General features: G+C 38.5%; 2 protein-coding genes across 2 annotated transcripts; one reads left to right on the top strand and one right to left on the bottom strand.

Moving 5' to 3' along the window:
* The first annotated feature begins 13,331 nt into the window (after positions 1–13,331).
* On the top strand, positions 13,332–17,390 carry LOC120536075 (C-C motif chemokine 20-like). The gene is made up of 4 exons (XM_039764430.1): positions 13,332–13,501; positions 13,636–13,744; positions 15,066–15,143; positions 15,418–17,390. Exons 1-4 carry the CDS (start codon positions 13,426–13,428, stop codon positions 15,464–15,466), a joined length of 312 nt encoding a protein of 103 aa, XP_039620364.1. The 5' UTR covers positions 13,332–13,425; the 3' UTR covers positions 15,467–17,390.
* A 3,063-nt stretch (positions 17,391–20,453) lies between these two features.
* LOC120518758 (C-C motif chemokine 20-like) lies at positions 20,454–23,669 on the bottom strand. The gene is made up of 4 exons (XM_039741711.1): positions 23,579–23,669; positions 22,991–23,099; positions 22,821–22,898; positions 20,454–20,491 (listed from the first exon to the last, which is right to left on the bottom strand). Exons 1-4 carry the CDS (start codon positions 23,649–23,651, stop codon positions 20,479–20,481), a joined length of 273 nt encoding a protein of 90 aa, XP_039597645.1. The 5' UTR covers positions 23,652–23,669; the 3' UTR covers positions 20,454–20,478.
* Between the last annotated feature and the right edge of the window lie 3,505 nt (positions 23,670–27,174).

The raw sequence follows: 27,174 nt of genomic DNA on the forward strand, positions 1-27,174 counted from the left end.
TCCTGGATCTGGTTGTCAGTCTTCTGATGCTGCACAATATCTTTCAAGAATCTAGAGAGGTTTGTGGCCAGGATGTTCTGTCACAGACAGTATTTTGCTCTTTTCTGCAGCAATGACTGAAATAGATCCTGTTAATAGAAGGTTGTTCGGGGTCTGTGATCTTCTGAGCAAACTTCACAACTCTTTTTATGACCCTCTGGAATTGGACTGTGGCTCTAACATATCATACCGTAATACCATTGGTGAGAACACTTTCAAAGTTATGACAGTAAAAGTTGGAAAGTGTTGCATTGTTCATGGCTTTCATGAAGAAAGTGTCCTCTGTCCAAATCTGGCATCACAGGAATCTAAAGTTATTCATGGTTACTGCTACAACACCATCAATGATAATAGGCGTGTGACTTCTCCATGCTTCCTGAAGTCTATAATAGCCTTATTTATTTTGCTGATGAGGCTGTTTTGCAGCAGCATTCCATCAGCTTCACTGCTTCTCTTCTAAATAAGATCGATATAGAGCACGGTATTTGTACCAAAGTGTAAAACTGTTTTTTATAGAAGCTTAATAAAAATATATATAATGTTTTTATACCAAACAACAATCTCACTCTCCAATACAGACCTGAATAAAAGGAAAGAAATCTAAAAAGAAAGAAAAATATCTGACTTGAATAAAGATAAAAAAAGAGCAGCCACTGTTACAGTAAAGCATTATGCAGGCATATTGCTTTTGGTAAAAAGGAGCCCCCAGTTACATTTCTTGAAACACTTCTGCTGAATAATTTGCCTTTTGAAAGTCCTCAGTTTTAGTGTATCAGAGAAATGATGTGCAGCATTGTTCATCATCATTTTAAGTTTGGTCTTCATTCTCTCCTTTGCTACTATATTCAGGGGGTCGAGAATGTGTCCCATAACTGAGCATGCCTTTTTAATTAGATTGTTGATTCAGTTAGCCTTCCTTGGAGTGATATTATCAGCTCAGACAATTCTTTCTTCCAAGAAATAAAGTTCACCTGATGTCTATACTCTGTCTCATCCTCCTTGTCAATACACCCCAACACTAAAAAATGATCACAGAATTTCTGCAAGGGACGTGACCTGGTGTTATGTTTATAGTCCAAGGTGTATACAATGAAGAGAAAAAATAGACAGAACTCTTCCTTATGACATTACAGTTTTTCTCCCATCTATATCAGAGACACAGTCTTTTTGCTTCACAAATTACCCAACAGATAGAAAATTATCCTGGATACCATATCAATCCCATCTGTCCACTACAGTAAATGACACAGGTTGCCTGGCATCCCAGCACAAATGGATGTCTCCTTTCCCAGCTAGGAAGCCATTATTATGGAAAGGCTTGGATGGACAGGTATCCCTGCCTGATTGGTTCCTGGTACCTACCCAGTTGGGAGGCTACAGTAAAAGAAAGCCAAAAGGAGACAGTTTCCACCTTTACAGAAGATGGCAGCATCCTTCTGGTGGAATTCCCAATGGTACCCATGCGGGGCATATTGGGAGATGATGGCCATGTTGGGGTACTTGTGTGCCACCAAGAGGAGCAGCAGGGAAACATTGTCCCTACTTTGGGGGACTTCCGTCTGACCTGGAACTACTTCTTTCATGCAAAGTTTCAGAAACTGTCTAACCAACATCATGGGAATTAGAGTCGAGAGGTAGTGGAAAGTGCTTCCTGGGAGGTGTAGAAAGAGAGGAAATCAAAATAATTGTTGTTAAAACTGCAGTGAGACTGTGATATGATGTCTGCCAGGCAAAGTTCAACAGTCACCAGCACTGAATTAGAAATATTGCTCCAGCCTATTTGCATGCGTCTGCAGATACTTGGTACTCTTAATAATACCATGCAGATACTGGAGATGACAGCAAAGGAGCTGCTGAGAGCAGTGAGTGCTTATTTACAAGGACTGGAATTAGATGGTTTGCCAAAATGTGATTTGGCTGTGCAATTGAACGTATTCTGTATAGTAAAGCATGTTGGAATGCTGAATGAAGGGGTCCATGATACTGGTGATGGGAACGAGTATCACAGTATCTCACAGGTGCCTTAGAAAAAAGTGATTCCCTGTGTCTAAACATAGAGCCAAGGTAATACAGACTCATACTGTAGAAGACTAGTGAGCTAAAGAAGTTGGAAAACAGAGTGAAACAGGCACTAGCATCAGTACAAAAGTCCAAGTAACTGTTATTGTTTAGTATTTGATCTTCTATGTGCTCTATGTGTGTGAATCACTACGTGCTTCTTAAATGGGCTTTCTCTTCCTCCGACAGGACACAGAATCCATTACATTCGTGATATTACAGCTCTCTGAATAATTAAAATACTGAGATGTATACTTTATATCATTTTCATGATGATAGAAGTTAAAGCATGTTATTAAACATGGTAACAAGGTGGCGCAGTGACTGTTCATGCCTCATACAAGATGGTTGCTGCACCGTGCGTGATCTTCAATTAAATAATTTATTGCAGCAGTACTGTCTCTTTCAAATGTACTAACCTCCAATTCCTGTCCTTCCTTTTCTTTCTCCAAGTAACCAATCACCACACAATCAGCTCTGTAATAGACATTAAGCCATCTGTAAGCTTAGAACACCGATTCTTTAAAACTTTTAAGGAACGTTGAAATACCTTCGTAGTACATGTTTAATTATTCCATCCATCTATCCTTCCCTTGTCGCGCCAGCCCCAGCAAGAATACAGTGTGAGGCAGGAACAATCCATGAACGGAGTGCCAGCTCCCCACTAGCACTGCAGCACTGTGTCTACACATGTTTAATTATTAACAATATACAGGGTGGGCCATTTATATGGATACACCTTAATAAAATGTGAATGGTTGGTGATATTAACTTCCTGTTTGTGGCACGTTAGTATATGTGAGGGGGGGAAACTTTTCAAGATGGGTGGTGACCATGGTGGCCATTTTGAAGTTGGCCATTTTGGATCCAACTTTTGTTTTTTCAATAGGAAGAGGGTCATTTGACACATCGAACTTACTGGGAATTTCACAAGAAAAACAATGGTGTGCTTGGTTTTAACGTAACTTTATTCTTTCGTGAGTTATTTACAAGTTTCTCTTTATTTACAGCCATTGACATGTCGCAGAGCTTAACACGTGAGGAGCGGATAGAAATTGTGTTGATGCCTGGTGAACGCAGTAACCGGGTCATTGCAGCAGATTTCAATGCAAGACACCCTACGAGACCACCCATCTCCCATGCTACAGTTAGCAAACTGCTTGCTAAGTTTCGTGAAACTGGTTCAGTGTTGGATTTGCCAAAATGTGGACGCATGAAAACTGTCACTAATGAAGAAACATCAGTGGCTGTCCTAGCTTCATTCAGCAAGAGCCCACAGCGTAGCACTCGCCGCATGTCACTGGAGAGTGGCATTAGTCGAACATCCCTTCGGCGGATATTAGCTACTCACAAATGGCACCCTTACAAACTCCAGCTACTGCAGCATCTCAACGAGGATGACCCAGATCGCGCACTGAATTTGCAGAATGGGCAAAACAAAAATTGGAACAGGACCCTCAGTTTACGCAGAAGATTTTGTTCAGTGATGAGGCAAACTTTTATGTGAATGGTGAAGTTAACAAACAAAACCACCGCTATTGGTCTGACACTAACCCACATTGGATAGATCCCTCCAAGACTGTTGGAACAAAAAATTGATGGTATGGTGTGGTATATGGGGTACAAAGATAGTGGGGCCATTCTTCATCAATGGAAACCTCAAGGCCACTGGATATGCGAAATTGCTACATGATGATGTGTTTCCCTCTTTATGCACTGAAGCTGGCACGTTCCTGAGTTTTTCCAGCAAGATGGTGCACCACCACATTATGGGTGTCAGGTCCGAGCATTCCTAGATGAACAGTTTCCTGGAAAGTGGATTGGTCGTGGGCCAGTTGAATGGCCCCCAAGGTCTCCCGATCTGACCCCCTTAGACTTTTATCTTTGGGGTCATCTGAAGGCAATTGTCTATGCTGTGAAGATACGAGATGTGCAGCACCTGAAACTACGGATACTGGAAGCCTGTGCTAGCATTTCTCCTGCGGTGTTGCTATCAGTGTGTGAAGAGTGGGAGAAGAGGGTTGCATTGACAATCCAACACAATGGGCAGCACATTGAACACATTTTATAAGTGGTCAGAAACTTGTAAATAACTCATGAAAGAATAAAGTTACGTTAAAACCAAGCACACCATTGTTTTTCTTGTGAAATTCCCAATACGTTTGATGTGTCAAATGACCCTCTTCCTATTGAAAAAACAAAAGTTGAATCCAAAATGGCCGACTTCAAAATGGCCACCATGGTCACCACCCATCTTGAAAAGTTTCCCCCCACACATATACTAATGTGCCACAAACAGGAAGTTAATATCACCAACCATTCACATTTTATTAAGATGTATCCATATAAATGGCCCACCCTGTAGATTATTTAAATGAAGTTGAATTTTTATGTGTATAATATTGTAGCAACTGGTAGTTGAGTATTGAAGTTCTCGGAGCTGAACTTTGCTGCGCACTTCCCCCAAGCTATCGGCTAGCGGAATGCCAGCGCCATACACGCAGCTGTACCTAGCTTAGTAAGCAGGCGAACACTCGTGTCCCATACGCCGCACGACCCCGAGTGTCTCTGTAAATAATTGCATAGATGGAATATCTAGCAAGACACAGCTGTGTCCTTTCTAACCTCTTTAATAGAGCAGAGAGTCAAAAACAAAGCTTAACACATTGCAAGGCCATAGCCAAAGTCATTCATCAACACATCTTTCTCCATAATGGTAACTGTTACACTTTTATATACCTGGGCTGCAAATGACCCAAGCTCACTCAACTAACTGAAACATAAACACATATAACATTTATAGTGCAAAAGAAATTGATTGCCTTGCTTAATTAACACAAAAAGTAAACTCTAACGAAATACGCATAATGCACCATGCAGTTAACGCTGACTGCCGGGTCATTACAATATAATAAACATATTTTGCTGCATTTCATCTTAAAAATTATATCGTCATCATATGTAAATACGCGCTTTATAAAGTGGCTCAGGTTGTGCAATATTATAACTGTCATGCAAGTTTACATCAAGGTAATTGTACTTATAAGTACAAAGCGTTCTACAAGGAGCACTTGATTGACTGATTGATTGCGTTTAGAGTTCTTGGGATGAAACTGTTTCTGAACTGCGATGAAAGTCTCTGAAGCGTTTGCCATATGAGAGCAGTTCAATAGACAGCATGGCTGAGGCAGCATGTGCTAGATGCTGTATACCAATAATTCTCTTTCCAGTCAGCTGCTGTAGAGCTGTGATTCCCCACTCAGATACAGTGATATTAATACTCCGAGTGGGGCAGTGAGAGTAATATGGAAAAAGATGATCCGCTGTGGCAACCCCTAACGGGAGTAGCTGAAAGAAGAAAAAGAAGAAAAAGGTGTAGTGAGAGTAACAACACTAAAGCAGCTATTGTATTTAGAATAGTTTGACCATTCTGTGGACCATTATTTTGTTACAGGTTAATTACAATCAGATGCATTAAACTAATAAACATTATGCGGTTAATTTCAGTGTATTTATAAAAATCTAAAAAGAAAGGGAAACCACACTGGAACAGTAGCACTGCTTTGATGCTGGGTGCCACCAGTTTGCAAAATTGAGCAGAGAACTTGCATATGCCAGGGTTGGAGCTACCATGAAAATGTGCATGGCTTTAAGCCAAGTTTAGGTTTTATACATCGCGATTTGAACGTGGAAGCGTTTATAAGCAACATTTTTGTGCATTAATAAACAACTATTTATTTGAAGTGCTAAAACTGAAAAGACATAAAAATACAATGAAAAAAAAACAAGTATTAAGTGCTTCAGTTACAAAACTCAAGAAGTCTTATAAATTGCTTATAAATTTGATAACTAATCTTGAATTAGTTAATATTGTAATGGATGGCTGGCTTCCTATTCCGGTCCTCATTCCCAGGCCGCCAGGAGGAGCTCTCCCGATAGCAAGGACGGGGCCCGAATTCCAGCAGGGCCTCATGGACTTGGACTGTAGTTTTTATGCACAGCCCTGCTGAATACCCTGGAGACCACTGGGAGTCGCTGTCGGGAGGCCAATGGACTCATTTATGCCCTATACCCGGAAGTGCATCATAATCCCATGACAGGAAGAAGTGACGTGCTTCCGGGGTGAAGATAAGGACCATTTACCCTGACCCGGAAGGAATAAAAACTTGTGGACTGTTGGGAAGAAGCACCTCCGGGTAAGGGGGTATAAAAGGTCTACGGGAACTCCCAGACAATGAGTTGAGCTGGGTGGTAGGAGGGCAACGCGTCTGGGAGTCAGAGGATTGGTTATTGTACTGTTGGTTTAGTGATTATTTAGTATTGTTTATTTGAGAAGAGTGGAGTGGTGGTGCTTTGTGCACTTGATTATTATAATAAATAATAATTCTTGCACTTTTACCTGGTGTTTTGGCGTGGTACCTGAGGGTTCAGGGGAGCGATAGCGCTCCCTACTGCGACAATATAAAACTTAATTTTAATGTGAAAATTAAATGGGCTTGTATTTATCTTATTTCTTTTGCTTCAATTCCAGTTGATTATGTCCCAATATCTCTGCCACCTGACATCATTATTAATGTTAGCCTATGTACAGGTATGTGTGTGTGTATTGTGGTATATGGCCGGCTTGTCATCCCAGCCAATACCCCCAGGCCACCAGATGGATCCCTCCCTGCAATATGGAGGTGCCCCGAAGACCAGCAGGGAATCATGGTCTATGTAGTTTTTATACAAGACCCTGCTGGATACCACAGGGGCCACAAGAGGGAGCTGCAGGGAGGAAAGAAGAATCATTTGTGCCCTATAACCTGGAAGTGCGTCATAGGAAGAGCGACAACAGAAGTGACATACTTCCGGGGTGAAAGAAAAGGACTTGTACCTGACCCAGAAGTGATAAAGAATCACATGGACTGGGGATTGGGAACACTTCCGGGTCAGGGTGTATTAAAGTACTATGGGAGCTCCCAGACGGAGAGCTGAGCTGGGTGGAAGGGTGGCAACACATCTGGGAGTGGTGGATTGTTTATTATTAGTGATTATTGTGATTTATGAGTATAGTGGAGGAGAGGGTGCTTTGTGAACTGTGGAAGATTAATAAAGTCAACTTGTGGTCTTTTATCTGGTGTCTGGAGTCGTGGACAAGGGTTCAAGGGAGTGATAGCGCCCCCTATCTGTCACAGTGGTGTAGCCGGCAGGATACTCCAGCATCTATTGCGGAGGACTTGTTTATAAAATTTCTGTGGGCAGAGAACCCTGAGAAGACAGCATTCAGACTCACCACAACATCGCCAGAACCCGCAAATTACAAGTCCAGAATGGGGAAGAAAAATGGCAAGCAGAGTGGCAGCGTCAACGGAGGTACTAAGCTCGTCACAGAGGACGCTGAGGATGAGCTGAAGAGCGACTGCACAGGTCGGGAAAGGCCTTCGGAGACGAACGACTACCAAGAGGTATGTGCCGGAGATTCTATGAATAACATGTTTAAAATAACACACTTTGTTCCGTGCACATACCTCAAGGAAGATCCTCCAGAGGTCCTGCGGGATGCGAAAGAAAAACCTGACGAAGAGGCTCTGTTCTCCGTCCAGCCAACGAGCCAGAAGGACTTCCGCATGTTGGTGGCCGGCGAGGGACACGTGACCGCGCCCAGTGCATTTTGGGAAGGAAGAGGTCCACGTCCCGCTGCTTGCGACTTCACCCTCGAACAGACTGTCTCGGAGTTTTTGAGGGGGAAGGGGGAGGCGAAGCACCGCTCACTCCGCGAGAAGGTAAGGAGGGTCAGGAAATGACTGATCGGGATGTTGGAAAATTAATAAAGACAGACCGCAGTCCGCCGAAGGAGGCGACCCGGCCCTCGGCCAAAAAGAACTCCAAATCCCAGAAGCCTCCGCGAGACCCGTCAGAGCACATGCCAGAAGCAGGCGTGATTATTGGCTCCCGGCTGGCAGGTAAGACAAACAAGGAAGTAAGTCTACCGCCGGCTGAAGTAAATAATATTCTTGACTTGCGGGAACTGGAGAAGCTGATCGAGCCCATACAAAGTTTCTTACAGGTCCTGATGAACATTGAGAGGATTGTCTGGGAATTAGGAGCAGCAGCCAAAGCGCCGTTAATGACAAATGCGGCGGTACAGGTAAACGAGACCCGTACCGTATATATAGAAATAGGGACGCAGAGTGAAAAGGGCCCACGTATAATCAATAGCGGGTGCCAGACAAATGCGTGCCCTACAAGAGAGGCCGAATCGTTGACCGAGTGGTGGGGGGAAGGGCCGATCAATCCGGAACAGCTGGACAGTGCTGACTGTCGGAGCGAGGCAGCCCTAAAGACGCCACCAATGGTCATTTGTAAAACAAAAGGGGTTCAGACAGTAAAGGGTTTCTCTTTATCTCATAGAGAGACTCAGACTGTGGGCAAGCCCCAGATGAAACAGTAAAGTAAAACAGGGGTCTCCTGACAAGATGGAAAAGGGCCAAAAAAATATAAAAGCAGCCAGGGAATTCTCCTCAGCAGAGAAAGGGGCGGGGCTAAAAGTACCCGGTGCTTCCAGTCCCGCCGAGAGAGAATACCAAGGGTACCACGGCTGTGCTACAAATGCCGCTGGCCGGGCCACGAGTGGAGAGGTTTTCCTAGGTGGGCAGGAGATCGAAATATTTATTCTTACACTGTTCCTCCTAGGTTTGCACGGGAGTGTCAGCTGCATCACTGAGGTTTGATCTTTGGATCACCTTGGAGGAAGATGTCCCTAGCATGACAGGACGCTCCACACCAGGGTTTTTCGCTGGGGGAGGAGTACTGTGGTATATGGCTGACTTGTCATCCCGGCCAATACCCCCAGGCCGCCAGATGGAGCCCTCCCTGCAGTATGGAGCTGCCACAAATTATATATATTGTGAGCTGGAGGGCTGATCGCACCCCAAATAGAGACAGACGCCCCTGGGAAAACCACAAACCCTATAACACTGACTACACATTGCTCCTTATCCTTGCACTATAACGCGTAATACAAGCCTCGCGGTACTCCGCCGACTTATAAGCCTTGCGCAGCGCCTGTCAGTTTGGGAATTGATTGTTTGCTTTTATCTCTCTCTGCTCCTAGCGGAACTGTTATATCTGACTTGTCATGGAGCACGTTTAAGCTCATGTGTTTGCGGTGTCCTTCTTTTTTTTCTACGACCTTCTGTGTCTCTGTGCAAATCTGTGACCCAAGCGTGACAAGTGGTACCAGGAGTGGTTGCACAGATGGATGCCGCCGAAGACTTATTTCAGAAGTCTAAAACATTTGCACTTAAAGACTGGAAACTAAACATGGATGACCCAATCCGTGCGCAAATTCAAGATTTGATACATAAAGTGCACTGTTGGTTTGAAGGAGACGTGATGGAAACAGTTGTCGTGAATATATTACTGGCCGGCATACCTGAAGTTCTTCGAGATGAATTTCTACGCCATGATATTAAAAGAAATCCTTCTTTTTTTCTACGACCTTCTGTGTCTCTGTGCAAATCTGTGACCCAAGCGTGACAATATATATAGTGGCGGGTGGTCAGCCTGGCCAGGGTGCCCAAGGTTTGGAGGGACCAGGGGAGAGAGTATTATCTGGATAGTTTCTCCCCCAGGTCAATTGAGGGTAGCCCCCTTGATTTCTAGTGGGACCACGGGTCATAAGCATGAGTGCTCAACCCTGTAGTAACTCGTAGCCATCGCAAGGGGGGAGCAAGGACCTTTCCAGGGCCTTATTTGGTCATGCTTCCGCCACACATGGGAGTGTGGCCGGAAGGTCGTTAGGCACCTGGAGTCCTTCCAGGTGCCCTATAAAAAGGAGCCGCCTTACTCAATAAGTTGGCCACAGTCAGGAGGAGAGGACAAAGCCCGAGGAGGAGTGGAGGGAGAAGGGCTAACCATAAGAAGGGACCGTTGTGTTGGTGACTTGTGCACAGTGTGTTTACTATAAATAAACAGGATGTTCTCTTGAACCTGTTTCCTGCCTGTGTGTGTCCAGGTTAGGGTGGCGGTACACCTCATAGTGGCTTACTATATATATATATATATATATATATATACTGTATATATAGTGGTCTATGGCCGGCTTGTCACCACGGCCAATACCCCCAGGCCGCCAGATGGAGCTCTCCCTGCAGAATGGAGGTGCCCCGGATGCCAGCAGGGAATCATGGACCATGGAGTCTTATCTTACAAACCTGCTGGATACCCCAGGGGCCACAAGAGGGACCTGCAGGGAGGACCGAAGAATCATTTTTGCCCTATAACCCAGAAGTGCGTCATAGGCAGAGCGACAGCAGAAGTGACGTACTTCCGGGATGAAGAAAAGGACTTTTTATCTGACCCAGAAGTGATAAGGATCACATGAACTGGGGATTGGAACACTTCTGGGTCAGGGACTATAAAAAGACTGTGACAGGTCCCAGACAGCGAGCTGAGCTGGGTGGAAGGCTGGCAGTGCGTCTGGGAGTGGAGGAATGTTTATTGTTATTGTATTTGGCTATTTGAATGAGTATTGTGGAGGAGAGTGTGCTTTGTGCGCTGTGCTGTGGAAATAAAGTCAACTTTTGGACTTTTACTTGGTGTCTGGAGTCTTGGACAGGGGTTCAAGGGAGCGATAGTGCCCCTTATCTCTCACAATATATATATATATGTCAACATAAATAAAAATCTGCTTTCCTCGCACACTCACATGCTCAACATATTTAGATTAACTTAATAGCCTATCCCAATAATGCCATTGAAAACTTTATAGTTTAAATGATTTTTAGTTATCGTTTTACTTCTATGTATTTTTTAAGATCGATGAAATCTACTGGCAAGATAGTAAGTTACAGATAATTTTTTATTGTAGGGAGCACAATTTTTTTTTCTTTTGAAATGTGGTGAGTTAAAGTAAAAAGTCTCAAACAAATAAAGATACAGAATAGCCTACATGAAAATTCTACTTAACAACAGCAAAAAAATTGTTTTAGTTCACTACTTCCCACCTCTGATCCATTGCAACATTATTAACAAACGCTTTACTGTCTTTCTGGGCACATTTTTCTTTTTTAAGTTTCTTCTTTTTATTTTTTAAGCACCAGAGGGATAAACCCATTTTGATGCCATCTTAGGTATCAATGTGGCTTTCAGTAATGTTATTTTCCTCCTGATGTGCGGCTGTCATTCATTCCATCATACCTGTTGGTAGATATCACTCATTGTGTGACACAACAGCCGAGTGATAATCATTGATTTTGAACTGGTTACCCCACAAACACAAATCAAAGATTCCCTGTCATTGCAGCTTAGTTTTGTTTATATCCAACATTTATTTTTTTAGCATGTAAATGGTTCATTAAACACATGCTGGGGCTTAGCTGGCTACAAACAGAGACATAATGTTAATACTCCCCAAATATATTGAGGCTGAACTTGCAGCTTGGGGTGCTCGTAGTGGCTCTATTTATCTGGATAGTCCACATATAGCAAGAAACTGCCTTGTGTCCAATGCACCTCCGAACTGTAACTTCTACTGAAGTCCTAGTTTGTCCAGCCCCAAAGAAACAGCACTTGCACAGTTCACTGGATTGGTTCACTCAGCACAGTTTTCGGAAACAGCTGCAACACCCAGTAGTGTTTCAAACCAGTAAGCTTCACATTGGAATAGACTACTTGCTAAATAAACTTCTAGTTAAAGTTCATAACAAAAATAATTAAAATCTCTCTACTGTAACTTAACTTTAGTTATCTGGTCGACAGCTTAACCATTCATTGTTGAATTTCTAAATTGGTGTGCTACCCATCTAAAAACTTATTTTCTTTACTCCATCTCTTTTCATGTCTCTACTTCCCTATCTCCTTCCCATACACTTTTCTCCATGACCTTTTGGCCTGCCCTATCATTTGTTACTATTATATCATAACTCAATTTTTAAAGGGCTATATTTTTCCTCTTGTAACTTTCTGCATGTCCTCATCGGACATTTTAACATGTGCATTTAATCTAACCTAAAAGAAAAAGGGTGTAGAGTTTATTGGGTATAAAATTCTATTAGTTTGTCCTGCCCTCTCAAAAGCTGCTTTTCCTTTCCCTCCAATGACTTTCCAAAGATTATCAGGTCATCCAACCAGACCAGCACTTTCATGAACTTTCATGAAGAACTTTCACGTCACCTGCTGCTTTCTCCAATAATCATTGAAAAGTTGCTGGGGAACCAGTGATGCCTTGAACATCCTCTCAAACTGATAAAACACTTGTGGTCAGATGAAGACTGTTTTATCTTTATCATCTTCTGCCATTGCAATCTGATAGTAATCACTTAACAAGTCTACAACTAAAAAAACACTTGCTCCAAAAGACAGTCAAGTGCATAATTGATGCAAGGGGTGATCTTGCATTGTTCTGCTATTGAGGTAGTCTATTGAATTCCACACACCTCTGTTTTTCTATTTGTCTATTACAGTTGGAGAGGTGCATAGACTATGAGACTTCTTAATAATGCACACTTTCAAAAGGTTTTATAAGTGTCTTAGAACATCATCAACATCTGCTGGCGCCAGATGTCATGACTTCTCTGTGAAAGATCAAGGGTCTGGCAGTCGAATATGATGATCAGCCCCTTTCACCAGCTTGACATCCCATTCATACATCAAGAATACACTGGGTTTTTCACACAGCTTCTTCTTGAGTTTAATTTTCCACTGATTGAGTTTGGGCAAATCTTGTTTGATGAGACTTGGATTTCACTCTTGGGTTGTGGTCTCCATTCTAGACTTTGTCTTAGACTTTAGTGTCACTGGAAGGCTTCTAAGAAGTATATGTGAAGACAATTTTTTTTTTATATAGGCAAGCCAAAATACACCTAAACAAATGAAAGATTTCCTTAAGTCAATATTTCTTATTTATTTTCTAATTTAATATACTTTAAAGTGAGTTTTACATTTCATGATATTTTTAGTGTAAATGACAGTTTTCACATTGCAAATGAAAAACACATTAATTCACATTTCTTAATTTAATTTGTAGAAACTAAAATTTAGATTTTTTTTCCATTTATGTAAATATAAAATATTTAAGTGAAAGTAACTCAGGCATGCTAAACCTCTCATGACCTTTTCAATTTAGTGTAACCTTGTGACATATTTGGTCATTGACCTACTTTGTATTTTTGCAAAACGAAAGATTTTTTGTTTCCATTACACCAAAAGAACCATTACATCTTTAGACCCTGTGGGCAGAATGGGCAAAACCTTGACACCAAATTACATAAAATGAGCAGTTCTATCAGTGCACCGCAGACTAGAGTGTCATTATTAACAAAGACCTAAAACAGACTGAAAACAATGGCAGTAAACTTGTTATGTACAGCATTAGTTTGTGCACTGACTCTACATGCATTGACTGGAGAGACATTAGCATGTAAGTGCTGTGTTATGGTTTGCCTTTAACTGTTTTATTTATATTTTATTTGTTGAAGTAAACATGCTATTTTAAAGACACAAAAGAGCTGACTGGTAAAATAATTCAATTTGTTTCATTTTTTTCAAATTTAGATATGGTTGATTGTTGTTCCCGTTACAGCAAAACAGAGCTTCCCTGTGGCTTAATTAAGGGCTATGAAATGCAGCGCTCCATAGATGCTTGTGATATTAATGCAGTAATGTAAGTTATTACATGATACCTTATGTGGCAGTGAAATAATACTTTATGATATACTCTATTATGTATATATTGGTTTTAGTGATGGGTAAACTGCTTATCATCTCCTATGTGGATTTTGCATGTACTTACTTGTTTTGTTTTCCTTTGAGTGCAGTTCAGTGCGAAGACAAATGCTCAGGTAGACTATTAATACTAAACTGGTAGGCTGTCAGTTGAAGTGGAAGTGTGTTTTAATGCCTAATGTTACCAAGATTGACCCTAACTGCTCAGGACCCAGTTAACAAAAGCATGTATGACTTGGCATAATAAGGGTATACCACAAAACGTGTGAACTGGATCAAAGCAGTTCATTAAAATTAAATAATGAACCATTTACTTAGAGCAAAATATGCTTTTTTAAGTAATTCTATATTTTTAATGCACTTTTGATTCATGCGTAAGATTTGGTTAAATATATATGTAATAAATGTTTTAAAAAAAATGTATAATATAATATTTGCTCAAGTACATTGTTCATTAAATAATCTATAAATTGTTTAATGACAATGCATGTCTAGCCCAGAACTAAATAAAAACAAAATCAATTAATAGCTATTTAGAGATCATTTTTCACAGGTAATCACACCACAGTGAACTTTACAAAGTAACCAAATGATGTACACTTTATATCAACACACAAAATGAAAAAAATTAAAATTTATTAGGTCAATTTAGCTATTTTTTACTTTTGTGAAATTATTTTTTTTTTTACTTTTTGTAACATATGGATACATAAAAGTATGCATTGTTTCTTCTTTTTTCTATGATAATTATAACCAGTTTTTTGTAAAAAGGATTGTTACTGCACCTCCTGTACAATATAAAGACAAATTTAATGATACTGAATGTATCATATTTTTTAAGATTTTTACAATTTTCCCAACAACTAGTTTTGGAGCTGGCAGTACATTTGATTTTCTAAATTGATATTTTTTTAAGTAATTGTACAGTTTATTAAAATCCATCTGTTTTATTATAAAATTGTGTCGTATACATTACCTGTATCAATTATTATAAATGTAAAATATTTAATCTATAATTATTAATGCACTGCCCCCACAAATGTGGGAGAATATGAAAAAAAATTATTTTGAAATGCACAATGTACATAATGATATGCCTATCTTATGCAAGCAAACCCCATATTTTTGATATTTTTAATGGTAATAACATATACCATTACCATTAATTTATGCCAGTATTTTATTAACAAAACAATTATATAACTAGGTTATAGAGCCTGGAAAAATATATTTGATTAACAGTAACTATTTTCCTGTAGATTTCACACTAAAAGAGGAAGGAAAATATGCGCAAACCCCAAAGATGGCTGGGTCTTGAAAAGGATTCAGTGCGTAGGGTAAATATTTTATTGTTTTAATTCTTCTTTTATTGTTGCTAAATAAATTATTTAAAAAATGTATTAATGATTATAGGAAATTGTCTGTGTGTTCATTACCATAGCACCTAATCACAGTATCTATGACTTACAGTTCAGTAATGAAACAATTCCACTTTCAGAGTAATTTTTATTTAGGATCTATGGCTTGGAATGTTCATTCTTTACTATGAAAAAAAGTTATTTTATATCACAATTATTTATATATTTATATATGTATATGTATGTATTTTAGGGAAAAAGTGAAAAGAATGTCTGCAAGCAAAACAAATCTGTCTAAGTGAAAGGACTATAAGCTGAGCTAATGTGCTTCCCATTACTTTTTTTTAATGAGTACATGAGAAAAGCACATATTTCCATATGCTGAGTACTACCAAAGAAGATAACATCTATCCTTCCATCCATTACATGAACCTTTCTGAATACCTGAACTGTTATGGGGTGACTGGAGTGTAACTAGACAACATCAGGCACAAAACTGAATTCAGCTCTGGACAAAAAACCAGTAGCAATAACTGTATTTACTGTAAATAAGGTTAAATAAATGTTATTTATTGATTTCCTAAAGCATAACTTGCATCTAATATGTTATGGGCCTTTAAAATTTTACTGTTTTTTAAAATGTACTCGTATATTACTTTTTAAAATTTATTTATGTGAAAACTTGTTATTGTTATCGGCTGAAGTAAAGCAAAGGAAATATAAGCATATTTTCATATTTTACTGAAGAGTATCTGATATAGATTCTAGAACAGTTGTTTGCCAGAGAAAATAGCAGGCAAGATTTTTTTTAAGGAAATGAAATAAAGAAAGGTTAAAATTACATAACTTATAGAGTTACTGACTGACTTGATTCAGGTGCTTTTTGGCAAGACTGCATCTTTGTCTGAGGCGATAGGTAGAAGAACAAAAGGATGACAATGGCAAAAGCAAACAAAAAAAAAACACACACACAAACAAATCTGGATGCAAAAGATTAAGCAATGGTTGGATAAAACCTGGGATTTAAATTCTATGGCATTAATTTAAATTAAAATGTAAATATATTTAAATATAAATTAAAAGTGATATCTGAATTCTAGTACAATGGTGTTGTAAAGCCCCAATAAAACTTCATGGCTTTTTGCAATCATCAACTTCATTTACATAATCTTTCAGAGTAGCTGGCATTTTTGGCGCTACCAATGCCACCAGTTGAATATTTTGACATCCACAGGGACTCAGTTACACTGGTCTATGATTAGCCCAAATCAAAATCTGTTTTAAGTCATAGTGGTGGGTTCATGTGTGTGTATGAAAGTAGATAAACCTGTGTTCTGGACAGCACAAACAGAAGAAAAGCCTGTCTGTCCAATGTCTTGTGTTTGCTATACCATGACAGAATGGAAAAAGAAAAAAGAAAGAACTGATTACGACTGAACTTTTGGAAGACATTTGCACAGCCACGGTCATTAGCTGCTAGAATGCAGCAAACTTGGAATAGTTTGGAAATTTTAAACTGTGCAAGCAGTTAAAGCAGTTAAAGCAGTGGTCCAGTCATATAACTCATCATACCTTGTGAATCCCAGGTATATAATACTCAAGGTGATGAGATCCAGTAACTACAACCTCTGAGGTAGGCATGCTCTCCAGCTAGACGTTGTGCAGTTGTGATGCCAGTTTAATGTTACTTAATTCCTAGCTGTCTTGTTCTTTCTTTCATCAATGTCACTATCAATGTCTTGACTGTTTGGGTTTTCAAGAAATAGCTCAAAGAGTAAGCACTTACTGGTGCCCTTTTTAAAGCACAGCATATGTATAAAACAAGATAAAATGAATTCTGAAATACATACAATGTTTGCCATAGTTAGAGTGGTGTTTCCCTCAAATGGAAAATATTTATTTCACATATCAATTTTCGAACAAGTCAGCAATTATGTCATTTTTATTTTGAATGCTAATTTTTAGGAAATGTGAATATTGATTATTAAAAAGAACTGAGAAACAGGTCTCTTTAGTAAGTTGCATTAACTGAAAATGAATACATCAAGATAAGATTATTGAAGACTAAGAGGTTTATTCCTACATGTTAAAAAAAACTGGACATTTAGAGATAGTGCTGTGTGCTTTTAAAGTCCCCTTGATACACATGTTTGTTTAATGGTTAACCGCATTTTGCCTATTAATTGACATTTAATCATTTATAATAAACTATCATTTCTGCTTTCATGTCTGTCTGTTTAATCAATGCTTCAATTAACCAAGTTTACTCTGGGAAATAATAAGTGGCCATGTGACCACTTGAGCTTTTACTTAACAGAAGGCACACATGCTTAAATCCAGGAGCCCTGAAAGGTATTGCACATGTTTTTGTTTGTTTGTTTTTGTTCATCATTTCCATGTGAATTAAGACACCCCAAGCTTATAAAGTTCTTCTGTTTCCTTTGTAACTTATGTTTTGGCTTAGGAAGCTTATATCTAATACCTGAGCTGTGCTATGTGCTCCAGTATTACACCTGTAATCTACAGTATGTGTTTATGTAAGTCTTCTTCTCCATTGTCAAGGTGCTGTGTCAATGCTGACGTATCCTCCATTAAATAAATGCCAAGAATACAGTATCTATAACCTCTGAAATCTAGGAAGTATACTCAGCAAAAAAAGAAACGTCCTCTGACTTTCAACTGTTTTTACTTTCAGTAAACTTAATGTGTAAATATTTGTATGAACACTAAAAGAGTCAACACCATAAGACATAAACTAAAAATGTTTCACAATGTGTCCCTGAATGAAGGGAGGCTCAAAATCAAAAGTACCAGTCAGTATCTGGTGTGGCCACCAGCTGCTTGAAGTACTGCAGTGCATCTCCTCCTCGTGGACTGGACCAGATTTGTCAGTTCTTGCTGTGAGATGTTACCCCACTCTTCCACCAAGGCACCTGCAAGTTCCTGGACATTTCTGGGGGGAATGGCCCTAGCCCTCACCCTGCGATCCAACAGGTCCCAGACGTGCTCAATGGGATTGAGATCCGGGCTCTTCCACCGCGAGGATGATCAGCTGTCCTTCCTGTCTCCCTGTAGCACTGTCTTAGGCGTCTCACAGTGCGGACATGGCAATTTATTGCCCTAGCCACATCAGCAGTCCTCATGCCTCCCTGCAGCATGCCTAATGCACGTTCATGCAGATGAGCAGGGACCCTGGGCATCTTTCTTTGGGTGTTTTTCACAGTCGGTAGACAAGTCTCTTTAGTGTCCTGCGTTTTTAGAACTGTGACCTAAAATGCCTACTTTCTGTAAGCTGTTAAGGTCTTAATGACCATTCCACAGGTGCATGTTAATTAATTGATTATGGTTAATTGAACATGCATGGAAAACATTGTTTAAACCCTTTACAATGAAGATCTGTAAAGTTATTTGGATTTTTAAAATATTATTGTTGAAATACACAGTCCTGAAAAAGGGACGTTTCTTTTTTTAAGAATAAGATGCCAGTGTGGAAGTGGGTACACTAGCATCCCCACAGGGTTGGACTGAGGAACAATACCTGGCCGAGAGGTCAGTGTGATGGAAGGACAGGGAAAGACATTCAGGGTTACATGGTCCCTCAACACACTAGGTGGGCCATACTACTTATATGTACACCTGCAATGCATGCTGGGAACTGTAGTACCATGGGGCCACCTTGCAGATTTTGTGGGCGCCATCAGGGGATGCTGTAGGGTTTCATGATCACTACTTTGTCGGGATTCCTCTTGATCCAGAATTGCTTCCAATGGACTATGCTCAGGCATACTAGGAGTAAGAGCAGTAAGAGTACTAAAATAAAAGGCCTAAGATAAAAGAAGCCGCTCATTCTCATCCAGGCAAATTGGAGCCAGCCAGAACATGGACAAACCTTGTCTGAAGGAGTGGAAGGAGAAAAAAAAAGAAAAAAGGAGAAGAATATTTATGTGGTGTCATTTTCCAAGCCTTTTTGTAAGGTATTTTCAAGCTGACATGCAAAAGTATTTTTTGCTTTCTTTTTAATTTTTTGACCAGTTTTGCAATTAAATCTGAATAACATAGTGACATAGTGGTTGGCACTCATTCCACATGGCTTCAGGGCTCTCTCCTGCTGCCTAGTAACTGTCAATGGAGAGTTCTCCATGTTTTTACATGGGCATTTTGGGTTATAACCAGTGTAGAGTTCTCCATGCTTTTGCATGGACTTTTCTCAGTGTGCTTATGTTTTTTATTCTGATTGTACTAAACTAGATTTCTCTGATAAGTGAAAGTTGCAGTGTGACTGCGTGTACGATACAAATGGCATCCTTTCCATGGGTGGTTTCTTGTCTTCCAGCTGATACTACCAGAATGTGTTTGTGCTCTTATAATCCTGTAATGAAAGTTCAAATGGAAGGCAAGAAGTTCAAAAGCAGGATGGATGGATGTTTAATAGATAAAATGCATTCTAAACAGAAAGTGGATGCCCTGATCATTTATACCCAGAATGTTTTGTAGTTGATAAAAATCATGCAATGTAGTGTTTTGCATGCATTCAGTTGAAATGACGGTTTCCAATATCTGTACTTGTTTAATTTCATTTGGCATTGCATGTTTATTTCTACCAAAGCTTTTTATCACTCATTGCCCATTTTATCACACCTTGGTCCAACATCCTTTAGTGTGTGTTGAACAAGCAGATTTAGAGTACTTGATAGAGTGATACAATCATCACTCAGAGTTGTTTTTCTCCTGCTTTTTAAATAATACTTCATCTTTGTCAGTACCAGGTATTGTTTAGCTGTGATGATTTCTAAATCAGACTTGCACCGCATTCCTGAAAATAAAAGAACAAGTGCAGAAAGAACACTTTCTTGTGGGTTACCTGATTATAGTTAGTATAATGCGCACAGAATATAATTTTTCTGATGGAGAATTGACAAGAGGACAATACAGTATATTGAACCTTGTTTGTATAAATCCATTGTCTCTTTAATAAGCAAAGTAGGCTCTCCAAATCTGGCAAGAAATTAAAACTAAAAGTCACACTAAATCACATACAAAGCGTAAATCAATAAATGACCTGAGTTTATTTAAAAAAAAAACATTTTGCAAAATGTTATATAAAACATATGAATTAATTTACCAATACATTAAAAATGTGCAATTTTAAATAAATATATCAAAGTTACAAAATTGCTCAAAGTTTATTTTTGACAAATTGGCAATGTTATTTAAAATATATTCAATTGTCGAATATAATGTAACACTTTTTGAAAGTGAATTCTTCTTTCTGCAATTTGCACAGTGTAGAATAATCATTTCTTTTTAAAAGATGTCATTTTCTGTTGCTGAAAAATAAAGATGAACATGATATTTAAATGAGCACTAAAAAGAATTTTAATGCTGTGAAAAACATGCATGAAATAAGGATAGATAGATAGATAGATAGATAGATAGATAGATAGATAGATAGATAGACAGATAGATAGATAGATAGATAGATAGATAGATAGATAGATAGATACTAGCAGCCACATTTCATTACATGAACAGATAGAGACTTAATGGAGTTAAATCAATCAACTTTACTTCATGTAGCACTTTTTGAAAAACGTATTGACACAAAGTGATGTAAAAAACACAGCCAAACTACATGGACTATGTGAAAGCTGTTTCAATTAATGTACACCAATTAATTAATGCCACATATTTTGAAAAGGAGATACAGTAGCCTGGGGCCTCATGTATAAACGGTGCATACGCACAGAAATGTTGCGTAAGAACTTTTCCACGTTCAAATCGTGATGTATAAAACTTACACTTGGCGTAAAGCCACGCACTTTTCCACGGTACCTCATACCTTGTCGTACGCAAGTTCTCCGCTCGGTTTTGCAGACTGGTGGCACCCAGCGTCAAAGCAGTGCTACTGTTCCTGTGTGGTTACTCTTTATTTTCCTGACACGGCTTTATAAATACACAGAAACTAACCGCATATTGTTTATTAGTGTAATGCATCTGATTGTAATTAACTTGTAACAATATAATTGTCCAGGGAACAGCCATAGTATTCCAAATACCATAACTGCTTTAGCGTTGTTACTCTAACTGCACCTTCTTCTTTCAGCTTGCCCCGTTAGGAGTTGCCAAAGCGGATTATCTTTTTCCATATTACTCTCACTGCAGCACTCGGAGTATTTATATCACTTGTATCTTCAAACTGTATGTTTTGAAGAATCAGCGCTCTAAGCTTACAGATGGCTTAACGTCTATTACAGTGCTGATTGTGTGGGGATCGGTTACTTGGGGAAAGAAAAGCAAGGACTGCATGGGCAGCCATGCCAATACTGTATATATAGAATATAAAACAAAAAGAGAGAATAACGACACAGCTAAAAACGCAGCGGCAAATTTCGACAAAAGTTAAACGCTTGTGTCATGTGCATGAGGCGGCTATGCAGTGTCCGCAATGGATGTGGCCATCCACCGTGCATAAGATACCATATTGACATTGGACTTTCTCTATTGGACAGTGCCGCCCATGAGTACTGCTGCAATAAATAATTTCATCGAAGGTCGCACACAATCAATAACATGCTTTAACTATCATCATGAAAATAATATCACGTATACATCTCAGTATTTTAGTTATTCAGAGAGCTGTAATATCATGAATGTAATGGATTCTGTGTCCTGTCAGAGGAAGAGAGCCGGTTTAAGAAGCACGTAGTGATTCACACACATAGAGCACATAGAAGTTCAAATACAAAACAAAGCATTTAACGTGCTACTTTAATTGCGATGTGATTTGAGAAACTGGTTAAACGATTTTAAGATGAAGTTTATTATGTTCTATTTTAATGACAAAATATACTACGTGATTAAAGTGGAAATTTCGAGATTAAAGTTGACATTTCGTGCTTTTTCCCCACTGTTTGCCTTTTTTTTCTCTGTACCCTAATAAGCTTTCATATGACTGGATTCTGGATTTTTCTGTGCGTAAGCACATTTCAGCTTTTGTGCTTACGCCATGTTATAGTTATACATTATACATGAGACCCCTGGTCTCTGCAGTATCTTCATGTTACCATTATGAACATAAAAAGGAAAATCTGATAAAAAGTGAAGTAAATTGAATAATTTGATCATACCGAATGAGGATTAACCCTTGCTGTCTAATTTATGCAAATAAGAGACTAAGAGACACCTGTCACGTGATTCTACTATTTTTGCTCTTGTTGGCATAGTAAAACTCTATATAAACATGTTTGCTATTAAAAGAGTTATGTGAAGTTTAAATTTCTAGAGATTAATGATATTTAAATGGCACACATGACAAGGATCAAATAGTCTAATATGGCTGCATTAGTAGCAATGGCTCATGCCTAACGTTAACTACTGTTAAGCAGCTTAGACTTAACCCATGTAGTCCTGAATGGAGTGGTGTGTTTAAGAATGAAGAAGAAGAAAGTTAAGCTAGGCCTTTGAAACTAAAATCAGCCTGCACTCAGTGCCTTTATTTTAATACTTGAAAAAACATCTACTAGGCACTAGGAAAAAAATGTTATGAATGTGGTAATATCCAAATACACCATTTAACAAGCACATTAAAATAACTTGAAACATTTTGTACATTATACTTAAACAGTTAATTAGTGTAACACCTTCACTTTTACTTACTCAACACAGAGCATTCGTTCCTTAACCCATATCTCATTTGGATTGGCACAGATTTTCCTTCCTCTGACTGTGTGAAAACTTCAAAAAAACAAAATAAAGCAATTATTTTAACAGCAATTTTGAGTGGAGACTATAAGCAAGTGTTGGCTGAAATGTATTGTTTTACTCACATGATGGCATCAATGTGGCAGGCATCGATGGAAAGTTGAATTGCATATGTTTTTATTAACTTACAAGGTAGATGTTTTGATGAATAGGAAATACAACATTCTTCAAAAGCTAACAACCATATAAAAGAAAAAAAGCTTGGTCAATATACAAATATACAGCATTCACACCATACAAACAGTGATTAGGATTAGAGCACAGGACTCTTATGCTGTAAGGGAGCAGCAGAACTACTCAGTACATTGCCATCACATTATAGCTAGAAAATGAGCTATTCTGGCTATAAAGTGCAGTCAATGTGTTATCTGCTTCATTATTCGACCCGAATAACAGAATTGTGGTATATATGTAAAGCAACACTTCTTAAAGGCAGAAAGACATTGTACATAAATAATTATTACTGTCTTAAGTTTGCAATTTTATAAACACTGAATAAATATTAAATATTACATATTGAATTGTATTGGATTACGTTAGACAGTTTAATTACAAAAGCCATACAGATAGCTTAAGAAAAGAACTTCATATATCCAGATATATCAACAAAATTTACATGCATTATTGAAAATGAAAATCCAAGGTATACTCACAATGCGATTCACACAAAGTGGTGAGAGTCAACACCAATGTAAGTGCCACCACTGCCAAGTGCATCTGTGCCATCGAGAGGGAGAGTGTGTAAGAGAGAGCAAGAGTGAGATATATTTGACTTAATACAGACAAGAGTGATTTTTATGTGTCTAAGAACCCTATTTTTGCGTCATTCTCACTCATAGGAAATATGCTATGGTATTTCTTTAAAAATTCCCATGAATTTTTTAATGGAAATAAATGCGTAGGACAAAACTAAAGGTAAGTGGGTCACATATGAACCACAAAATGTGTATGGTAAGTCCCTCCTATTAATTTAAAAGGTGTCATAAGTAAAACCAGATTCCTTATTTCCTCTGGTTTATGTTGCATAATAGTAATGATTGATTGAATCAAATACTATTTCTGCTACTGACACAACTGAACAAGTTTCATGACCTATAAAGCATACTCAGTTTGTAAGTTTAAGTGTGTGCCTCAGCCTAGAATGATTTATCAAGTGGGTATAATTTCCTTTTTATGAAAAGACTATGGTTGCAACACCACAGGACCTCAGGTCAATTTCTATCTGGGATTTATCACAGTGTGAGGATGGCCACCAGTCCAAGCTGATTTCCTTACACCCTTTGTTGCTGCTCACAGCTCTGAGAACACTCACACATATACACACCTTCATTGAAACAGAGCCAATTTAGAGTCATTAGTTAACCTCATTCCCCATACATGTTTTGTGTTAAATTGATCATTTGATCATTAACAATTCCATAGGAAGAAGAGGGTTCCAAAAATGAATGGGTGTGTGGATGCAAGTTATTGATCTTTATGCAGAGAGCTTTTAGTTAGCAAGGGTTAATTTAATTTGTTCTTTACAACAAAGGATGGGTATTTTCAGTCTATATGTGTACATTGTCTTTCTATGAGGATGCCCAAGCCCCACACATAACACAGACAAGAAGGGGAACAGTAAGGGATGCTTCTGGAAATGGAATCATTAAGAGGGCATTCTGTGACTGTATTTTATATGTGGAATAAAGCACTTGGCAGTGGGGTGAGAAAAATGGGTTCTCAGCAAAAAGAAGCTAGGTAGCAAATGATAGAAAGGTAAATAATCAATTTATATACACTAATAATAATTTATTGAATTCAAGAAATTATATCATAGTGTAATATGTACATTCTACTATTTAAATTATTTTGTGCAGTAATATTACGACTGGTATTGATTCCACCAAAGACCTTGATCACAATGATAACGTCAGTGAGGCAGTTTTGCAAATGAGTACAATGGCTAGCCACAAACGAAAACCTAAAAAAATTTCAGAGGACTGTCTATAATTTAAATATATCTGAAGTATGCTGTAAATCCACTTGTCCCACTTGTTTGACACTGACAATGTTAACAATGGGGATTGGGGTACACACATATTTAAACCAACAGTGTGTGCTTCGACCAAAGTGACAACTTGAGAAGTCCATATAGGAGCCAAACTAGTAAGATTTCTGCTTACTGTGGCAGCAGAACCCATCTTGTCCAGCAGTTAATGCAAGTAAATGTATCCAGTGAACTGCAATTTTCATTGTCTTGAATTCCATTTTACCAATGAACACTAGAAATGACACTCTATTAAAATTATTAGTAGTAGTGTTCATTATATCTCCCCATGGTTACAGTTACAAAATGTTCAAGCTGACAGTACAGACAATTATGAGCAACAGCCAGAAGTAAGGCATTGTAGACATTGTAGGCATTGTATTGGATTAGGCTCCTTGGAGAATATGTTTTATTATTTACTCTCAGTGCTCAAGCATTGCAGTAACTCTATTAATCTTTTCACAATCAAGACTGTAAAAGCCCCCTTCTTGTCACAGCCATCATCATCATAATGAAAAAATTAAATAATGACTTTAAATAAATCAGCCAGACGTCATTACTCAAAGTACGTCAGTAATTCTGTACATGAGCCATACAATTTAATTGAGGAAAATCATTAGATGGCACGCCCCACATACTGAACACTGCTAAAGGCGTGCTAAACAATCATGAAATATGAATTTTATTTAGAGAGCTGTGGGACTTTCTGCAACCTTGTAGGTATGAATTCACATAGCACGGTAAAATTAACATAATATAATACTGTATATCAGCAAGAAAGTGTGTTTGCGTTGGCAAGTGTGTAAGACAAAACTGCTATAATTTGTTCTTGTTTATTTTAGTTTAGCCTAGCTTAGTATAAGAATATGAAGTTTTGGTTCTTTATTATAAAATTTAGATAGAAAAACAGGTACATATAGTTTAATTGATATTTATACAGTATTAAAAGAATATGTTTTATAATTAGTGTAAATAACACATTAAACACATTTGCAGTGCAAGTAGATAAAACTTAAAAATTACCATAATATTTGTATTTCATTAACAGTAGGCCATGACACGACAAATAATTGCAGGTTGTCATGTTTGTGCTTTCCCTTATATTTCAAAATTCTATTTTGGCTTTATAATTAAAAAAGCAGTTGATGGCATTACTCATTTAAGTCCCACAAATGGCAGGTGTATGTCTTAAATATTGTAAGCAGGGAACTACATGTGGAAATTTCCTGCCCATGAGAAGCCCACACTTATGATTCTGTTGTTCATGACCTACTTATACACTTGTAGGAAATATATATCTTATGAGACAGATTTGAGCATAAAGTGCTGTTTTTGTTCAGGTCTGAGATAAAAAAATAAATATGACTCAAAAGTACAACATCATCTTTTGTTGTCAGTATTTCTGAGCATGTGTTTTGATATTAGAGTAATAACACCATCTGGGTCTTCCATATCCACCATTTTTTGAAGCACTATCCCATGGACAATTCATTTCTTTTTCATTCTTTCCCTTGTGGGTGGAGTGGTGGCTCTGTGATTTGAACTGGCAAATAGACGTTTGCTGGTTCGAATCCCGTAAACGGCAAAAGTGACTCTATTTCGTTGGGCCCTTGAGCAAGGCCCTTAACCTGCAACTGCTCCATCCTGGGTATGACATTAATCTGCATCCAGCCCTGCATCTAGGCCTTCCAACCTGCAGGGAAATACCTGGGGCTTGGTGGCACAATTGGCATTCCAGCCACCATAAAAAAACCTCACACTGTTCTGCTCCATCTGAACTAGTGTGGTGCTGAGGTGTCACCCGTTACATGGCTGCACTCGGGTCCTAATCTGGATCCGTGCTTGAGTAGCAGTAGCTGTTCATTCTTGAACAGCAGTCGCCCATCAAATAGGAAAAAGGAGTACATCCATTACCAACCCTTAGAAGGATCGAGAAAGAGGACAGAGACTATCAGAGGAAAAAGATAAATTATTCCCTGAAACAGGCATTAGTGCTTGTCTTGGTCTCAGATGTGTTGGGAAGTGTGAAACTGATTGCTGATAATGTGATACATGTTATGATTTAGTGCATTTTAAAAAATTCCTTATTTAACTTCTTGCTGTTCCTGGCTATTCCCAGGCTGTCCATAGCTGTTTGGGTTTTCTGAAGTACTGTATCATATTTTATTATTATTAATATTATTATCAGATATTAATGAGATGACTGGGCAACTTCTGTTGTCT

The sequence above is a fragment of the Polypterus senegalus genome, chromosome 1 (assembly GCF_016835505.1).
Source record: "Polypterus senegalus isolate Bchr_013 chromosome 1, ASM1683550v1, whole genome shotgun sequence".
NCBI classification, from domain to species: Eukaryota; Metazoa; Chordata; class Cladistia; order Polypteriformes; family Polypteridae; genus Polypterus; species Polypterus senegalus.

What these genes read in the sequence shown, in the direction of transcription:
- LOC120536075 (XM_039764430.1), top strand. Translation starts at nt 13,426, where the DNA reads ATGGCAGTAAACTTGTTATGTACAGCATTAGTTTGTGCACTGACTCTA. An exon ending in GACTGGAGAGACATTAGCAT is followed by an intron (nt 13,502 to 13,635) that starts GTAAGTGCTGTG and finishes TTTCAAATTTAG; the next exon opens with ATATGGTTGATTGTTGTTCC. An exon ending in TGTGATATTAATGCAGTAAT is followed by an intron (nt 13,745 to 15,065) that starts GTAAGTTATTAC and finishes ATTTTCCTGTAG; the next exon opens with ATTTCACACTAAAAGAGGAA.
- LOC120518758 (XM_039741711.1), bottom strand. Translation starts at nt 23,651, where the DNA reads ATGGCACAGATGCACTTGGCAGTGGTGGCACTTACATTGGTGTTGACT. An exon ending in CACTTTGTGTGAATCGCATT is followed by an intron (nt 23,100 to 23,578) that starts GTGAGTATACCT and finishes TATGGTTGTTAG; the next exon opens with CTTTTGAAGAATGTTGTATT. An exon ending in TGCCACATTGATGCCATCAT is followed by an intron (nt 22,899 to 22,990) that starts GTGAGTAAAACA and finishes GTTTTTTTGAAG; the next exon opens with TTTTCACACAGTCAGAGGAA.